The 18782-nt window shown below is 40.7% G+C and overlaps 2 protein-coding genes across 7 annotated transcripts in view; one reads left to right on the forward strand and one right to left on the reverse strand.

The window, feature by feature from the left end:
* wdfy3 (WD repeat and FYVE domain containing 3) overlaps positions 1-18782 on the reverse strand; it is a 127115-nt gene that overhangs the window by 93225 nt on the left and 15108 nt on the right. For all 5 annotated transcript variants that reach the window (XM_005921962.3, XM_005921964.3, XM_005921960.3 and 2 more), the window contains exons 2-4: positions 8795-9005; positions 6293-6416; positions 4437-4546 (exon numbers count right to left, since the gene is read on the reverse strand). In XM_005921962.3, coding sequence (XP_005922024.1) covers positions 4437-4546; positions 6293-6416; positions 8795-8974 — 414 coding nt within the window. In that variant the 5' untranslated portion in view covers positions 8975-9005. The remainder of the gene's footprint in view (positions 1-4436; positions 4547-6292; positions 6417-8794; positions 9006-18782) is intronic.
* LOC102301004 (golgin subfamily A member 6-like protein 22) lies at positions 12098-14559 on the forward strand. 2 transcript variants are annotated; one of them, XM_042220109.1, is made up of 4 exons: positions 12098-13131; positions 13546-13905; positions 14005-14471; positions 14502-14559. In XM_042220109.1, the coding sequence occupies exons 1-4, from the start codon at positions 13102-13104 to the stop codon at positions 14518-14520; spliced, it is 876 nt and encodes a 291-aa protein (XP_042076043.1). In that variant the 5' UTR covers positions 12098-13101; the 3' UTR covers positions 14521-14559. The 2 variants fall into 2 exon arrangements, with proteins under 2 accessions (XP_042076043.1, XP_042076042.1); XM_042220108.1 differs by having other exon boundaries at positions 12117-13131; positions 13429-13905.

Consider the following 18782-nt stretch of genomic DNA (forward strand, 5'->3'; position numbering starts at 1 on the left):
CAGTAACCTTTTACACACCCTGGAGCTTTTCTCATTTTGTTCCTCTCAGATTTTTGGGAAGTGTTCCTGATCCGCTCGTGTGCATTCTTGGAGAAACTAGCTTCTTATCTTTTGCAAATAAGTATGAAAAATGTTTGTGTAAATGCTTTTCACACATTCAACACATACACACACACACACACACACACACACACGCACGCACGCACGCACACACGCACACACAAACACACAGAGACAAATTACATTGCTCTTACACACGAGCTCTCACAAAAGACCACATATGCCCATGCGCACACACACACGCGCTGCAGCTGGATGAAATGACCATCCCATTTACTCCAACGCCGTCTACACGATGGAGAGGAGGTGGATGCACAGCGATGAATAACAAAGCACAGCAGGCACACACGCAGTTTCAGCCCCTCAGATGGAAAAAAGAAAAAGAAAGGAGTAAGATATAGAAGTAGGCAGAGGTGTGTATAGATGATGGTGAGTCACAACAATGGAAGACTGGACCAGCACCTGTGGTACAACAAGCCACGCCGAAGAGTGTGTGTGTGTGTGTGTGTGTGTGTGTGTGTGTGTGTGTGTGTGTGTGTGTTTACAGGCTGTCACAGAATACTGGTCCCACTGCAGTCAGGTCAAGGTTACCGTGAAGAAATGAGAGACAAAACCAGAGAGACGAAGGCATTTAACAGTGTGTGAGAAAAACAGAGAGACAGGAAGGGAGAAGAAGACAGACACAAGGAGAAGAAAAATACCAATAAATTGATCTCCTGTCCGTTTTAAAAAGAGAGAGAGAAACAAGCGCAGTGGGAGTGCATGAAGGGCACCCTTTAAAAACACAAAACAAGAGAAGAGTCCAGACTGAGTTACTGACAAAAATATTGCCGTTTTATGCTGTGAGGAAGAACGAGCAGGAGGTGGGGGAGAAAGGGAGCGAGAGGGGAGAGCATTAAAGGGAGGGAGGTGACGTCAGGTTTATGGGAGGCCAGTTGCCTGGAGAAATCCATTAAACCTACTCTCACTCTCACACACACACGAACGACACGGGTTATTTTTTACTGCCCGTCTGTGTTCGCTGATATCAAACAGTCACAAGAAGCAGCCCTTATTCATTTAAAGGAGACCGCTGACTGTGCAGTGTGCATGTCCAGTGGTACTGACCAATAAACCTAAAATTATCATTTAAATGATTGTTTACATTTACATCCTCAATGTGTTTACACGTGTGACCAATCAGATCACAGACAAGCCACTTGTGTCTGAGCCGAAGGAACAAGAAAAACTCTGCTGGACGTTCTCTCCAGCATTTTGGTGTCTTGAGCTGCAGCTCATCTCAGTCTGAAACACACGGCACAGAGCAACGCCAGCGCTTACTAAGGTCCTTCCCGAGAGAGGGCAATGCAAGTCTTCCCAAAAAAACCTTATCAAAGTACACGGCTAATGAGCAAAATCAGAAACTCTTTGCTTTACGAACACAGATTTTATGCTTATGTTGTTGTGAACTGGTTCTATTTAAATAAAAGCTGTACAGAGACTAATAAATCATGCATCACCTATGGAGTAAATCAGCGACAGTAAATGGAAATTTCAGAAATGCTGGGCTACAGGGAGATGGAAATACCCAACCTTTGAAACGCAGCGGCTGAATACTACCAGCCGTCTTGCCTCCTTCTTTTCTTTCGTGTTGAGCAAGAGTTGAGAGTTGCACAAAGATGCTGTGCTGTTGTGCACGAATATCAAAGCTCTGTCATTCAGTAACTAGGAAGTGATGGGAATCTCCATCACATGTGTAGTACTCTCTACTTTTGCTCAACACAACTATTTTACAAGTGCTCTACAAGTTAAGTATACGCCAAGTGGAATTCTTAAGAAAGCAGACCACAAAACTGGCTACAGAAAACCACAAAAAACTGCCCTAAAAATGTCAACTGGTGATCAAGTTTTTCCGATAAATTCATCCAAGTGCATTTCTGGAGCACAAAGGAAAGATCCGTGCCCACCAGACATTCACAAATGACAAAAAATAAAGGAACTCTGTGTCAACATGTTATGTCCTACTCATCATTTAGTTACATAAATAACTGAGAACAGGAGTCGGTCCAAGTGCTCACATGTTACATCAGAAGAAGACTGCCTGTCTCACAGCCTGGCCAAGTGCCATTTTGCTATGTCTGGTTTGGCAAGATTGTTGTTGCTGCATTCAAGGAAATATTCAGTAAGTCGACATATTAGGGTGCTGCCTGCCTAACTATTAAACAGCGCATGCTTGAGAGCGGCTAAAGACTGGGCACAGAGAAGAGGGGGTGGATCACGTGTCTGTAGATGGGAAGAAGCGTTCCACCCAAAAGCAACAACAACAGTGAATTTCTGATGTGCAGCAGAGCAGGAAAAGCAGACAGCCGACCAGCTGACAGCAACACTCCCCACAAGACCTCCAGAGGAACGCAGGCCAAAAAGTTCAAAAGAAGTCTGCTGGCCACAATTCAAGACTACAGACAAAGACGAAAACAAGAGCTCAACGTCCAACCTTTATAAGCAGGTGGTAGGAACAGAGTAAGGCACTCATTACTGTGACTAAATGCTACAAAGAAAAATCACAATGCATGAATTTTCTTCATGTGACATCCAGCAGCATCAGAAGACTGCAGATAGAAAGGTTGTGTTTGGGGAGAATAAATGAGACTCGGTCAGGTGAGAATTGTTAATTATACTGAAGTCTCCTGGTTCTTACGGTACCTTCAGCGCAGCCTGAACTCTCTTAGGTAAACGTTCTTTTCATTTCTTTAAATAGTTTTCAGAAACAGTTCTTCAGGCTTCAGATCAAAGCTTTTCTTTGAATGTTCATTTCCTTTTAATCCATTCTTTGTCAACATGACCCCACACTAGGGCTGGGCTATATCATACCGTTCACAGTAATACCGGTATAAGGCAGTGCCTTTGTTTACAGACGCACATGGCGGCGATGCAGAATGAGAAGAGCGAAAGTGGATCGTTGAATGAAACGGATGAACCAGAACTGGTTTGTAAAAATGCTGCAGCTTCACTGGTGTGGAACTGGTTTAGCTTTCGTCCGTCAGATACACAACAAAGCACTATTTTTGGTAGCGCATGCTAGCGGGCCGTCGTTATTACCGTGTTGTTTGAAAAATATGGCGCACTTAAAATCAATCCTTTGATTTTTCTGAAAGTCGACAGAGCCCCTTATAATCCCGTGTGCATGATGTATGAACTCTGGTTGTGTTTACTGACCTCGAAACGATTTTATGTGCACGGCGCTCGAAAATCTGTCAGATGTTTCAGTACGACTTTGCTAAGCTACGAAGCCGCACCGCTTGATGGATTGTCGGAGCATTACGGCTATCGTAGGCGAAGCCTCGCGGAGTGATACGTACTGCGCTTCAACATAATATTACTGTATTGTGTGTGTATGACCGGTTTTTAAGCTTTGTGGATATTATACATGGTTATGCTGAGGATATGTCGGCCAGTTTCCACTGGAAATGCCTTTTGGTTAAACTGTCAGCCAGGAATTTGCATTTGCACTGTTAATTTTTTATATAACTATAATGCACTTAAAAAAGCTGCTTGTTTAAGTAAAAAGACATAGATTTTTTTTTTTTTTGCACTAATAAAGTTGTGGAGTCGTAAAGTATTTTGTCTAGTGTCAATTATATCGTCAGTTATATCGTTATCGCAAATTTTCAAATGTATATCGTGATAAATGTTTTTGGTCATATCGCCCTGCTCTACCTGCTGCAAATCATCACTTCGTCAGACCTGTCGCTGACTTTCAGTCCAGTTCTTGCAGAATTTGACATACACCAGCCTTTTCTCCCTTTAATGAATGGCTTCTTGACAGCCAGCTTACCAGAGACCATTTTTGATGAGGCTTCAGTGAACAGTAGATGTGTCAACAGAAGGGCCGTTTGCTGGATTTTTTTTCTTATTTCTTAAATAATATATTTTTAGGGCTGACATCTTCCTTTGTCCTCCAGGACACACTGCAGAGCATTCCAAAATATGCCAAAGTGTCAGCTAAAAGCACTTTGTGAATCATATTGTTGGTGCAAAAATACAATTTCATGCTTGTGAAACTGCCTAAAGACAGATTTAACATTGGTGCTGTGCTAATTTTGAGATTATGTGCAAACACAACACTGGTTCATCCCGTGAGTTAGGAGGTGTTTTAATGCTTGAATGAGTCATAGATCTGAAAATGGTCAGGCAAAAGGACTGGAGTGAAAATGACTGAAAAAGCAGTCAATGTCCAAAGGAAAACTTTAAAAACACCTCCAGAGAGCCTGGAGGAGTATTGCTCAAGAACATTTTGAGAAATTACAAAAAAGTTTATTTTTTGCTTCCAAGGGCTGAAGAAATGAGAGGTGGTTCAAGACTTTCACACAGTATTGTACAGTGTCTTTTCTACCAACCTGTCCGGAGGAAGCTAACAGGTTGATGGTGGTTAGAAGCATCCAGCCGCGGCTCGCCTCCTCACTCTGATTCACCTCCAGGAACTGGACTATGGCTCGACTGGCTGCCTCTGGAAAAACAATCACACACACAAACGTGTGGTTAACTGGGTGGAAAGTGACAGCTCACTGTGGGGCAGATGGGCTGTTTGAATAATGATCAAATATGTAACAAATTAATCATTACAGTGGATGTGACAAAAGGGAACGTGTGGTTGGGCTTCTCGGCTTTGGTTATCTGTGATCTTGAAAATAATACATCAATATTGTATTTCGGTCCCACGCGCTAGCTTTTCAGTTAGCTCATGTCTTTACCAATTTTATCACAGCACTCTTTGTCCTAAAAATATAGCCACACTAGGTTAGGTTTAGGAACAAGTATCCATTAGAACCGAACCATAATAAAAAAGCAAATCACACATTTTTAGTCGCTTTTGTGAGCAGAAATAAAAATGCTTTTGAAAAGGTTTCCTTAATCCAACCCACCAGCTGAGCCAAAGTCTAGTTGCTCATTGTTCAGAGCAAATCCACATCTGTTGTTTTGATAATGAGTACTGCAACGTCAGTTGAGAGCATGAATCATGTACTGACTCATTCTAAAGAGGCCTGGTGACCAACTGTAGGAGTGCTTTTTAGACCGTTGTGTTGCAAAATCAGAACCGTTCACCGTTTGATAACAGCACGTCACATGATTAGACAGGGATGAGGAAGAGATGGAAGGACGAGATAAAGCGGAAGAAATAAGAAATAGAAAGCTGGTGTGTGTGTCTGTTTGTGTGCGTCTTTTTTGAGGAAGCCACAGTCAAAGCTGCCACGGCTGTCAACGCTTTGATGAGATGCTGCTGGCTCGCCCGCAGTGAAGGCTAACCTTTCAGATTGAAGTAGGATTGCATTGATCCTTTGAGGAAAACGTATCTACTGAGAGCCAAAAAGTCAAAAAATAAAGTGCAAAATTCTGGGAAAGGCCTTATCTGATTAGGGTAACACCAACATTTTTTCTCCATTAATCATGAAATCAGCTTTAAACATTCTTGACTAAAACAATGAAATATGTATTTATCTTTAGGGGAACAATTAATAAAAGAATCTTATTGTGATAGGGTAGAATAAGACGAAGCTCTTACGCACATCCATAGAATAAATCGGGTTTCCAGGATGGAGTAGACAGTTATATTGAGCATCAATTATTTTATTTTTTTTAAATCATTGACTAAAATCAGTGACCAATCATAATCAGGCATGGGCGTGTACTTATGTCCACTAATAATATACAGATTACAGTATATTAGGGTCCTTGCCATATGTGGTACTAACTCTTGAAAGCCTAACAGGAGTAACGTTTGCAAGAAATGCCTGTGTTTGGATTAACCAGCTACCCTTAGAAAAACCCAGAAAATATTCTAATAGTCATCAGACGACATATTTATATATACTTAGGTGTCCAAACTCATCATTAAGAGTACTGGGGAGGCCGTCATATGTTGTCTTTATGGGGGAAAGTGAAAAAATAAACTCCCTAGAGTCTTCATTTCTATCTTGTCATCTACTATGTGTACCTAACAAAGCTCAGATGCTCCATCTGTGCCTTACAATCAGTTCTATAGTTGAAACTCTGTATAAGAACTGTCTTTGTATCTAAATAAAGAACAAAAATCTCTTTCAACACCACTGTGTTCATCTGCACAGCCAAAAGGAAAATAGAAGACACAAACCGGTTATGAGAAATTGGCTGGTGCCAAAGAACTCTACAAGTAGGCCTACTCTATAGTGCATTTTTGCACTTACAAATATGAGTCTGTGTGCATCTGCAAGCTCACCTGTGGATTTATTGGAGGCTCTTCGTCTGATCTCAGTCACCATGAGTCGGGACACCTGGGTGGTGAACTGCAGCAGGTCGGAGAATTTCTCCATCATGCTGCTGGGAGGTGCGTTCCCAAACACCTGAAGTGAACAAAAAAAAAAGCATTTGATTAATGAAAAAATAATAATTTAAAAAAACAAGAAGAGAGGAACCAAAAAAAGACTCAAAAACTAGACATCTGTTCACTCGATACTTATATGTAACCTAGCTTATAGTCAGGTGTGTGCAGTTACAGAAATCCTCATTCCTGTTGATATCTGTGACAGGTTTTGCTTGAATGCACTACTTTATGGTGACAGAGAACATTGGAGGCTAAGCCTTTGGGGCAGCAGGTCAACAAAGACAAACTTCTCTTCATCCAGCAAAGACTCGTCATCTGTTTACTTATCCAGCAAATCTGACTTGAGAGCAGGGCGGGAGGCTGCCGTCCCGCCGCACAGGGACCACTTTACATCCAGATTCTGACATGAGTATGGCCACAGGTGTGAATCCCAGCCAGTGGTGGGTAATTAGCAGACAAGTCAAGAGACCCTTGGCAGTGCACTCCAGCTTGATGAGCACACTTAACAAAGGCAGCCTACAGCTGCGGCTGCCAAACAAAAAGGCGAATTACTGGCCTGCAGGCTTTACTTCTGTTCTTTTGGATAAAAAAAACAAAACAGCTATAGGGATTTCAACAACTTCATTTTGTTAAGTTGTTAATATGTGTAGCTCACTTCCATGATTACCCACCGACTTGACTGGTTTCCACAGATCTGGATTCGATTTTAGAGTTTTTCCAATAGGAGGTGCAAAAATGCTTTATGAAAATTTATTATTAATTAGTAATTCATAACATATTTTGTTAACATAGCTTAAGGCCATTGTAAAGTGGGAGGGAGAGACTCTCTGGAGAGGCTGAATGACCATAACAACAGTGAGCTGTTCCACCTGGCTCAGAAACTGCACAACTGAGATTTCAGAAATTAAAAATGTTGGATAAACCTGAATCTATTTAGTCTACAGATAAATATTAAAAGATAAAAAAATACAAGTCTGTACTGGACTTTTCTCCCCCTGCATCAAAATAGTTACACCCCCACCATTCAACTGGTCTGATTTTCCTATTAGTGCTTAAATCAATAAAACTTAACATTAGTTAGTTAGCAGATATATAATTTAAAAAAGCTTTGAAGGTTGTTTAATTTAATCACAAATGATTCTGAAATATTATAAACACCAAACTAACGATGAGACAATGTGTAGTTCAGTGAGTTCAGTACTTTTCAGCACTTGCTCCTTAACACCTGACAACCAGGTGTGTTTTGGGTACTATTTGCTTTGATCTGCACCTGAAAAGTTCAGCTCCTCCTACTCCTGCTACATCTAGTGTAAGACTAACTGCTTTCCAAACACTGACACTACAGGCAAACATGGTGCTGGTGCTAGTATGATGGTCTGGAGCTGCTCAGGACCTGGACAACTTGCTGTAATTGATGCATCCATGCATGCCACTCTCTACAAGAATGAGAATTCTGGCTAACTGCACTTAGCTTATGCAGCAGGACAATAATCAGAAACACACCAGCAAGTCCACCTCTGAATGGGTAAAAAATAAAAAATAAAACTAAGGTTTTGGAGTGGCTTAGTCAAAGTCCAGATTTAAATCTGCCTGTGATGCTTCGGCATGAACTTAAACAGGCCATTCATACTTGAAAACCCTCTAATGTGGTTGATTAAAGTAATTCTTCATAGATGAGTGCGTCTAAATTCATCAATAGCTGTGTGAAAGACCCATTGCCAGTTACTGCAAACACAAAACTGCAGTTCTCACTGCCAAACGTTTGCACAACAACCTTTTCATACAAGGCCAGGTAGATTTGGTTAACCTTTTTGCTTTAATAAATAAAAGCATAATTTGAAAACCTCATGCCTGTGTACACTGTGGAGACAGTAAAAAATATATGACACAAAGGTTGGACTGAAAAGTCCACTTCGTTGTGCTTTGTTCAGCTAACCTTTAGCCCTAAAGTCAACAAGCCCACAGAAGTAAACAAGCTCATTTCCATTCCATTTATCTGCAGTCTGGTGGAACAGAATCTGAGAGCTATCCAGACAGGTACGTATGAAAATATGAAAATATGCTTTTAACCACTGGATTTGAATCTGCAGAAGTTCCCTGGTGAGATCTCGTTTTCAAATGTCAATGCATCTATAGTATCTATTGCACCCATGACCTCAGGGAAGCAGCTCTAGCGTGTTTGTAACCCAGCACAACAGAGCTCTCTTCTTGTTTTCCTTTTTTTTTTAATACTGCACAGACGAGAAACACATGATTTGAAAGATAGCTACAGACAGCACAGGAACCAAATGAAGCAAACTGTAACCTGCCACATCAGAGCTGCCATATGTACAAATATCTGTTAATCCGCCTGTTTGGAGCACCTCCAGTTCTCCCTCCACCCATGGTGTGACTTACCCTGTTAAATACAGGAAGCATCATGTAGAGCTTCTCCTCCTGCTCCTTCTGGGTCATGTGGCGAGGAGGGTGGCACAGCTCGGAGAAGAGGCGTCGCAGGTGCATGAGGCCCAGCGCGTTGTCCTGGGGGCTGCACTCCTCCTGCCTCGGCCGCCCCATGATCCTTTTCACCATGTTCATCTTGAGCGGCTTTGTCAGGGCAAAGGCAGCCCTGCAGATGGGAAAGAGAAGATCTAATAAACATCTCACAGTAACTCAATACATAAAGATCTTGTTAGTCTATGTAACTGGTATCAGTTCAACTCTGTAAATGGTCTCGAGTATCAAAAACAGCCAAATATAGATATAGATGATATTTCACATTTCACACAGATTAGCTTCTTGTTTTGTTTCTTTTTTTAAATCAAAGTATTATTAATTCATAATTCTGACAATTGTAGACGATGTGAATATAAGTACAGCTACCTTTCTTCATAAGTGTAACAGAGTACTAGAATTGTAACAGTTATCAAGTGTTACAAGTTATCTTTAGGCACATTTATTGACATTTTCTGTCTACAAAGAAGGTTTAGCATGAGCACCGTGCAGGTATAGAAGCAGTAGGTGCAATAATGCTCTGTGTGTTTGTACCCACGATCATTCAGGATCTACTTAATTACATTTTTGTAATGGCTGGCTGCAAAAACAAAGAAATCTGGTGGGATTGGTTTCATATGATAAATTACTCGATGCGGTTTCTTGAAAAAAAAATTTGAAGGTTAACTTTGACCTTGGACATTAACAATGAAGGTCAATGTCAAATGCTTAGCCAACCTATGTATCCATGTACCCCACGATCTAGTGTATTGTTGTGAAGTTTGAAGACAATCCATGAAAGAATTGTGGGTAATATAAAGTTTCACTGATTTTGGTGGGAGCTTGACCTTTAGTTTCCCCAAAATTAAATCAGCTCATTTATTGGCATCAAACGTCACACAAAGTGTAAAAATGATATTGCTAGACTGCTAACAAACATACAGTCAAATCTAACAGATTAAATAAATCTATATTGTGTAAATAGACAAGGGTAAGCTTTATGACATTGCAGCTCGTGATATTTGACTTAAAACACCAAGATGATGAATTTAGGGAGTCAAACAAACAGGAAATAAATTGGTGTAGCAGCTATGGCAGTTCAGTAGTAACAGAAAGAATGAGGCTGCAGATAGAAGTGGCGGAAATGAGTTTCCTTCAAAGGGTGGCTGTGCACTTCCTTAGAGATAGGAAGAGGAGCTCAGTCTTTCGAGAGGGAGAGTAAAGCTCCTGCTCCTCCACATCAAAGCCAGTTGAAGTGGTTCGGGCATCTGACTAGGATGCCTCCTGGATACTTCCTAGGCGAGGTGTTTCAGGCATGTCCTCTTGGTAGGAGGCCCCGGGGCAGATTAAGGATCTGCCGGAGAGACGGCTGGCTTGGGAATGGCAATGAGCAGGAAGAGGTAGCCTGGGAGAAGAAATCTGGGCTTCTCTGCTTGGACATACTATTTGTCGGTCTAGCCATCCATCCATCTATATCTATGTTTATATATCTATATACACGCAACTAATATAGGAAAGATCTCTTCTGATTGGCAGATTTGACAGATCTCTGTATACAAGCTGTTACTGCACTGAAGCAGAGGCTGTACGGCCCAAATTCAGGTCACTGATTCAGTCATTCACTTTGAACTGCAAGTTAAGAAATAAAACAACAGATTAGCATCTGTGACTGATCATCGTTTCGCATCACTCTTCCCTTGAACGTAGTTGATATATATTTAGCAATTTGTTCCACATGTCAGCTTCTCTCCAGACTATTTGAAATGGTTGCTAGGAGATATCACAGGGCTGCAAAGCCTACGTACGACAGATAAATATCTGGTGATAAAAACAGAATCAACAGCTTAGACGGCTGCAAGAAGAGAGAGTTTTTTCTTTTTTCTGCATAAAAGAAAGGGGGTTGTTTTCCTCTTCCAAAAGAAAAATCACCAGCATTGATATAAAGTTATATTTTCAACAAGCTTAGCCTACCATAATGAAAAGTTACCTTCATCAAATGGGCAGAAATAACAGGAAAATGCAAGTAGGATGTGGGAGAAATAAAATCTGGACCTTTCACTTCCCTCCTTTGTTTCTGTCATTATACACAAGGCTCACTTTCAATTGATTCTATAACACATCTGTTATATTGACAACAACAGCACACCTGTTCTGACCACTGGAGTCATGTTAGGTTTGAGTGTCACATCAGTTGTAGCTTAAAAACATTTATTTGAACACACACACTCTATGAATGACCAAAAAAAAAAAAGCTCTGGCACTTAAGTCACAGCTCTTGCAGAAAGACCCATCAACAAGGAAGAGACATGGCAGTTTAGCATGTAGTCCGTCCTTTTCCCAGCAGACTCCTCACACCGAATTACTCTCAGACACTCAGGAAATATCCCCTGCCCTTCAGTTACAACCCACCTACCGGTGCTGCAGACGTCACTGTGTGGGTTTCTTATGTCTTGCACCATCAAAGCCTCATCATTAGATGGATTACATCTTGGCACTGATCACAGCATGAATGAGCCAAATTTATTTGAATTGTTGGTCCAAGGCCAGAGAAAGACAAAGAAATTGACTTGAGGGGAACTTTGTGGAAAAGATGCTTTAGTTTGTATCATCACTACCATCAAATTCGGTTTTATTATTGTTATCATTGTTATTAGTTCACCGTGTTGTGTTTTTCTTGCCATTATTTGTGTGACTCTGCTCGCTCAGTTTACAATTCAAATTTTGTTTGATTCAAACAGTGAGAGACAAACACAAACTCACAAACTAAACTTTTAAAGTCAGGAATATTATTGAGTTTATCGCTTTATTCGCCATCTCAACCACTTATTTTCAATTCTAAAGAAATCTGAATTCAAACCAGCGAGACTCAAGGTAAAAGCCCCCAGGAGCTGGCTAATTCACTTTTGGCGAGCTTCTCTGTATATAAATTTGATTCCATTGTTGTGATATCACAAATGCTGGTACTACAGGGATATTAGGGTATTTATAAAGCAGACAGTAGGCTTGACTGCATGCCAAAACAGCTGATTTGGAATAATGTGACGGAGGATGTTCCTCCTCGCTCTCAGCTCTGTTCATATCCTTTCTTTCAGAAAACAATCTGTTCCCTTCTTGTTTCCTCGTCATACATACAAATCATGTATGACGAGGGTCATAATTTCTACATCAGGTGTTCCACGTGACTATCAGTCAGTCCATACATCTATTTATTGGTGACAAAGGAAAAACGCTGACTTCTGGACATATATCTACCCCCAAAATCACAGCTCATCTCCAGATTAATAGATAATAGTTTCTATGCAACATCAGTGACCTTTTACTGATAACACCTTGATCCCTAATCTAACGCAAAAAAACCAGACCTGAGCATAACAGACTTCTTGGATGCTCTGTTTCTACAATTGGCTGCACAGTCAGCCATATTATGTTAATTAACTGCATTAAAACGCACCAAGAGGCACCATCACAGTCAGGAGTAGACGGCTAACATGGAGAAGAAATTTCTTCATTCATATAAATTCTGGCAGCAAACCGAGAAACCCAGAATCTGAAAACCAGATTTGTTTGTAAAAAGTTTGTCTCCATTTCTCTTGGTTATCCAGTATGAGATATTCACACAGCTCTATTTTACTTGACGCTCCGCTTTTAAACACTGAAAATTTACCACAGTCTCAATTTGAATGTGCCTGCTCTTGTTTTGCTCTCTCTAAACCAATTAGCCCCTACACCCTGTTCTTTAATGACCCTTCACCATTAAAACATGGATTGGAGATCTTTGCACGGCACATTTTACGGCTCAAAACAGTTCAGGTGAGGCTGGAGGTGAAAGTAATGAAAGGTATAGGACAGAAAGCCTCACGGGTCCCCTGAGGATTAAGTGAAAAGGTTGCTACACCCAAAGGACCCTTTCTGATTGAAACTAGTTTGAATTTTTTATCACAGTAAATAGCTAAACAGCTTCAAGTTCAGTCAGTAACAACAAGAACACAGACACCAAAACAACATGGACTCCATGGTAACACCTGGGTAGTGCTGTCACCATCGCCTGATGATTTTTGAACAGGATTCTCCGAACACAGTGTTTGCAGTGTTTACCTGGATATTTCATTTCTAAACACCAACCTGAACCTACAAGCATCTCTCGCTATTTGCTGTGACTCGACGAACGCTTTGGAAAAATATCGACAGCTAAACAAGTGTAACAGCGACTCTTCAGTGTTTCCTGAGCCCAAATGGACCCAACATTTGTCTCAGAAAATCTGGTAAGCTTTTCTCGTGTGAGCAAGCAAAAGCATTTTTTGAATTTTTTGCTCAAAATGTGTCTAAAGCTTTCATAATCTTCAGGAAGCAGAGTACACTTTGGAGTTTAACTTTAATTTGTAATACTTAAACATTTGTAAGCACTTTTAACAAAACTCTGTGAACATTTGTGTTTTTATAACATCTGTAGGACTCAGTTTTTGCTTTTTCTTGTGTCACCTTAAACTTTTCTAATGCCACACATCACACTGTGATTGATTTTTCTAACTATGGACTACGTGCATGTTTTTATCATTCAGGCATCTTGGCCAGTGCAGACTAGCGCTGCTGATATGAAACAGCAGCAGGAAGCTAACAAGATTGCTGAAAGTGAAACGGTGCAAGAATTAAAAGATGCACTCCATTTTGCCACTCAGGAGTTGAAGACTGCAAAGGAGGAAAATGCATCTTTGAAGGAGAAGATTGGCGTCCTTGAAGATGCTCACAAAATGGAAGTGAGTAGCCTCCAAGAAGAGCTCAAACTCAAGGATGAGGCGCTTCAAAGATGTGTGAAGAAAAGAAGAGCTCGAACCAAAGCCTGGGTAGAACTCCTCCATGAATCGACCATAAAAGACATGGAGATAAACACCAGGGAACAACACTGGAGCAGCAAGTGGCAATCAACCGAGAAGAGCCTGAAAGAGGAGAAGAAGAAAGTGGAGGAGCTCCAAATTAAGAACAAGCTTCTGATGGAGAACTTACAGGAAAATCTGGACGAATGGAAGAACGTCCTTCAGGTAAGCTGTCTCCGCTACCATAATGTCATGTTTGGTCCTAACAACTTCTGTCAGACTGAGTCACAGTTCAGTAAAATACATTTTACTCTGTCTACACAGGAGCTTGCACCCGATGCTGAGGAAGAAACCCTGGAAACAAATTCCCAAGAGGAAAAGCTGGAAAACCACGAGGGAGAAGAGAAGGGAATGGACAAACCAAGAAAGGACAAGAAAAAGCAGGAAGAAAAGGAGGAAAAGCAGGAGACAAAAGAGGACATCGAAGAAAACCTTGAGAGAAAAAGTGACGAGAAGATGGAGGAGAAAACAGCAACTGAAGATCTAAACCCAAACCTCTGCCTGGTTCCCATCCCTCTCACTCCCTTCGACTCTTGCCCTTTACCCCAACTCAACCCCTCTACCTCCTCCCTACCTTACCCACCCTCTCGTGCCCTTTCCTACTCTTCACCCAGCTCTTATTCTTTACGCAAAACCCTCAGTCTCCACACCTTCCCCCAATCCTCCTCCCAACCTTACTCGGTCTCTCGTGCTCCCTCCTACTATTTACCCTTGTTTTCCAAACCTGTGCAGCCCATAAACTCTGATGAAATGTTTGATCTGCTTTTTTGTTCATTTTAAAATAAACATGTTAAATTTCATTAAACTTACAGTCTTTGTTTGGATCATTGTTTTTTACCTATAACACAATATTACACTTTTGTCCAGAAGAGATTTATTAAAAAAGTATAAGTCTCATTTAAGTGATCAAGAGTCTCCTGTCAAAAAGGTTTAACAGTTTATAAAGGTTAAGTTGACGGTGACAGACTTTATTTTAAAGAGTCCCAAGATAAGAAACATGTTGCAGTTAATGACCACACTTAAACTGGATATTGGCAACAAACTAGTGTGTAACTGGTGAGATCCAGCAAGAAAAAAAAAGTATTTTCTTTATTAATGTGGCTTTCAGATGCTAAATATCTAAACCCGGACTATGGCACTACCAAGGCCTTTGAATTGGTGAAAACTAGTAATGAAAAGGCCTCCTACTAGAATGTATAAAAAATGAAGGCATATTAAGCTTCAACTTTTATTCCATATTTGATCTTCTTTCCTTTTAATGATCTACATGTGAGAACAAGACAAAATTATCAAAAAGGATTTATTTAATAATAACAACAAAAGACTGTATATAAAAGATAGACATAACCCACGTGAACAGTTGCCTTCTGTGTTTTAGGAGCTAGTATTGGACTGTATTTGACCAAGATGCTAAGTTATCAGCTGAAGCTGTCTTGCTTGGCTAATAAGTGTATCAAACACATTTTGGGTCCAACACACAAACATGGATGCAACGTAGGGCTGCACGATTAATCGTTAGAAAATCGCGATCTCGATTCATACTTATGTGACAACGATTTAAAAAAAAAAAAAAAAAAAAGACGACGATTGTACCGCATTTTGATCCGGGACGTAATCTGCATGAAAACAAGCGCTCACTCTTCCTGCTCAACAAATGACAAGGGCGGAGCCTTATACCACGTGATACAGAAGCTGTGCCGTGTGATGCTAAAATTAGCAGGGAAAAAACAACGGAGAGCACGTCAGGGATGACGAGAAAGTGACAGGAGAAAATCCGTCCCGGTCAACCACCCAAACATCAATAACGGGAACCTTATACAGCGCTTCCCTATACCCGTCGAACTCCCGCAGGCACAAAGAAATCACGGAGGCTATCACTTATCACCTGACCAAAGATATGGCTCCCATCAACACTGTGCAAAACGAGGGATTTAGGAAAATGATCAACACCCTAGACAAACGCTACACAGTGCCGTCCCGCAACTATTTTTCTATTGTTGCACTACCTGCTCTATACACGCAGCGTCGAGCAACGGTGGAGACGGAATTTCAAGCAGTACAACATTTTGCGGCAACAACAAAACGTGAGACATTTGTTGTTTTTATGTTTATTTATTGTTTTTATGTTCAGTCTCAACTGTTACGAAGTTGATGTGCAGTTAATAAGTGCAATAAATATTTATACTGGAAAAGAAAACCGTGAGAGAATCGTGATCTCAATTTTAAGCAAAAAAATCGTGATTCTCATTTTATGCAAAATAGTGCAGCCCTACTAGCCACCTTATAATTATATGCACTATACCACAGTAAAATGTTGACTATAAGGGCTAAGTGTATGTGTCCCCAGAGGTCTGTCTTCTATTAAGTGCTTTCTTCTTGCATCTAAACAACACATCTCCTTTCCCAGAATCCCTCTGCTTTAACGACTGTCACAAAAGACAGCAAGAACATGAAGAGCAACATAATGGCAGGAGCAGAGAGCTACAAAGAAGCTTGCCAGTGTTATTCTGATTTACAGAAACATGGCATCTGCGGCACTAACCAAATTACTCAAGACTGAAGGCTGTAGTAACTCATTTTACCCACACAGCAGGGCTGCCCTCTGAGTGAACTCACACTTAAACTCCAATTCCATTTAACATCCTCCATTTGGTACACTTTTATCTCGAGTGCCTGACACTGTCCGTGAGCAAGTACATACAGTTATAGCTCGCACAGTCTCAAAAGGACTGAACCCCTTAACCTCAGGTCCTGAAATCTAAAAACCAGGGGAACCCTTTAACCTTTCAGACGTCAAGCATCTATTTCACCAACCGTGAGTTACATTCTGATATATTCTGAATCAAAGGAATCTGTTGTGAAATGCGGGTTCCCCTTAGTAAGGACACCTGTCTGAGCTAGTCTTGCACCTTCCCAGAAATATAACTGCATGTCACAACAACTCAAACATCAAAAATATACCTCAAAAGTATTTGGTAACTAACACAGGATGCCGATTGGCACAGTGGTTTTCAAACTGTGGGGCAAGCCCATAGACAAGTCTGAAAAGTGAAGCCAGCGTCCAAGTGTCGTAGGTCTGCATTCGTTTTAACGGCAGCTAAGGGCGAATATCTGCGGTTGCAAAAGGAATTATGGGAAGACGGCCCTCGGTAAAAACTTTCCTGGTCACTGATGTCTTCATGAATAAAACATTAGGTTCATTTTGTAAATTTTGGTCACTGTAAGTCACATAAAAAAGGATTATCCAGGGTATTTTCATTGGTTAACAACTTGAGCGATGAGCGTGCTTTTTCACAATCGTTTTCTCATCGTATTTGGTTTCAAAACAGCGCGGTGGTGAGGCTGACATCACAGGTGCAGCACTGTAAAGCCACTGTTGATGGTTTGCTGACACTGAGACAAATGTCACTAAATAATAATAATAATAATAATGGATTGGATTTATATAAAATATCATTTGTGTGTTCAGAGTTTGCTGATGCACTCATGACAATATTTACTTTCATGTCATTTCATTCAAGTTGCATTACTAATGATTGGCAGTAACTACAGTAAAGAGCCTTTTTGGCTCTTTGGTAGATCAAAATAAAGATTAAGATCAACTGGATTAGCACAGATTTGTTATAATGCACTAGCTAGTATTTTAGCATATACTTTTTTTCCCATCTGCACAGATGTGACGTCTCGTCTGCTTCCTGTGTTTGTTGTCCAACATGAACAGCTCAGTTTCACTGCTGATGGCAATCTGGGCACACAGACTGAGCACAAATAACCTCATCACCCACTACAGGAACGACTTAATGCAATTCTTTAAGTTATATTTTATCTTCCACTTCCACATTTGCACACTAAAACTTTTGAGCAATACCCCTGCCCCTGTGCAGAGTTTGTACACAGGAAACGTAACCATTCACGACATCAGGAGTCATCTGATTAAACATTAAGAACCAGCAGTAAAAAAAATAAATATACGTTGCCATCTTTAATGTCACTCAACCTGAATGGTCTGGAAAAAAGAAAGAAAGAAGAAGCAGCAAGAAATCAAAAGAAATTACAACCAATCCTGCAGTCCAGCTGGAGTCACACAATTAGTTCTCACATCAGTGCTTTGGGCCTCTATCCTCTGAAAATGTCCAGAGAAAATAACCTCACACAGGTAAAATGTTTGCACATGATGGAGATCAAAGAAGACAAGACCTGAAAGGCTCACGATTTGACATTTGCAATACACCCTGTGTTGGCTGCAATATACTCCACAATTCAGCTCTCACTAACCACTGGCTCTGCCTGTATGAGATAACGGTTAAAGAACATCCCTCCCTGGGATTACAATATTGACAAAATAACAGTGATGTGGACTTTTGCTAGTGTCGAGCAGCCCTACATTATTCAGTGAGCATTTAGTAGTTGTGACACAGGCCAACCAAATCTTCAGACTCAATTTTGTACTCACCGAGACACCTGTTAAATGTAATGACAGCTGCGCTCTGATGTTTACTAAATCTGTCCTCAGACAAAATGCGAAAGTACTCGAATCCACCTTTGCAGTAGTTCGTGCTGCAGTGAGTTTCTCCAGGACATCATTTAACCTCGATGAAACACAAACACACACACAGATAAAGCAATGCCTCCTGTGGTATAGTGGCTGGTAAAAACAGAAAAATCCTCCAATACAGACCAGACACACAGGGCAGTGGGATTCAACTGGTTCTGTGTCAGTGAATAATCTGATTTCTTTATTTTTGGGGGGGTTGTCGCTGTGATATGTGCCAGTACTGAGTCATGATTAACGAATGACACCATAAAGTTGTTATCAGAGTGAACTGTCATAATCAGATATGGTTTAAGTTGACCTAGAAGATTTTCTTTCTAGGTCAAGTTTCTTCGAGAGGGAAAGTTAAGCCATTTCCTGTTGTAGTCTGGGATGGAAAAGCAAAACTATTTTGTGTTCAGGTTACTGAAAACTGCAATGCACTATTTAACACTAACAGCTGAATATCTTTTGAAATCTTTGGCAGGAAACCAAAGTAAATTACAGCAGC

This window comes from Haplochromis burtoni, unplaced genomic scaffold, assembly GCF_018398535.1.
Source record: "Haplochromis burtoni strain Fernald_Lab_line unplaced genomic scaffold, NCSU_Asbu1 Contig_43, whole genome shotgun sequence".
Lineage (NCBI taxonomy): Eukaryota > Metazoa > Chordata > Actinopteri > Cichliformes > Cichlidae > Haplochromis > Haplochromis burtoni.

What these genes read in the sequence shown, in the direction of transcription:
- LOC102301004 (XM_042220108.1), top strand. Translation starts at nt 13,102, where the DNA reads ATGGACCCAACATTTGTCTCAGAAAATCTG. An exon ending in CATTTGTCTCAGAAAATCTG is followed by an intron (nt 13,132 to 13,428) that starts GTAAGCTTTTCT and finishes TTTATCATTCAG; the next exon opens with GCATCTTGGCCAGTGCAGAC. An exon ending in AATGGAAGAACGTCCTTCAG is followed by an intron (nt 13,906 to 14,004) that starts GTAAGCTGTCTC and finishes CTGTCTACACAG; the next exon opens with GAGCTTGCACCCGATGCTGA.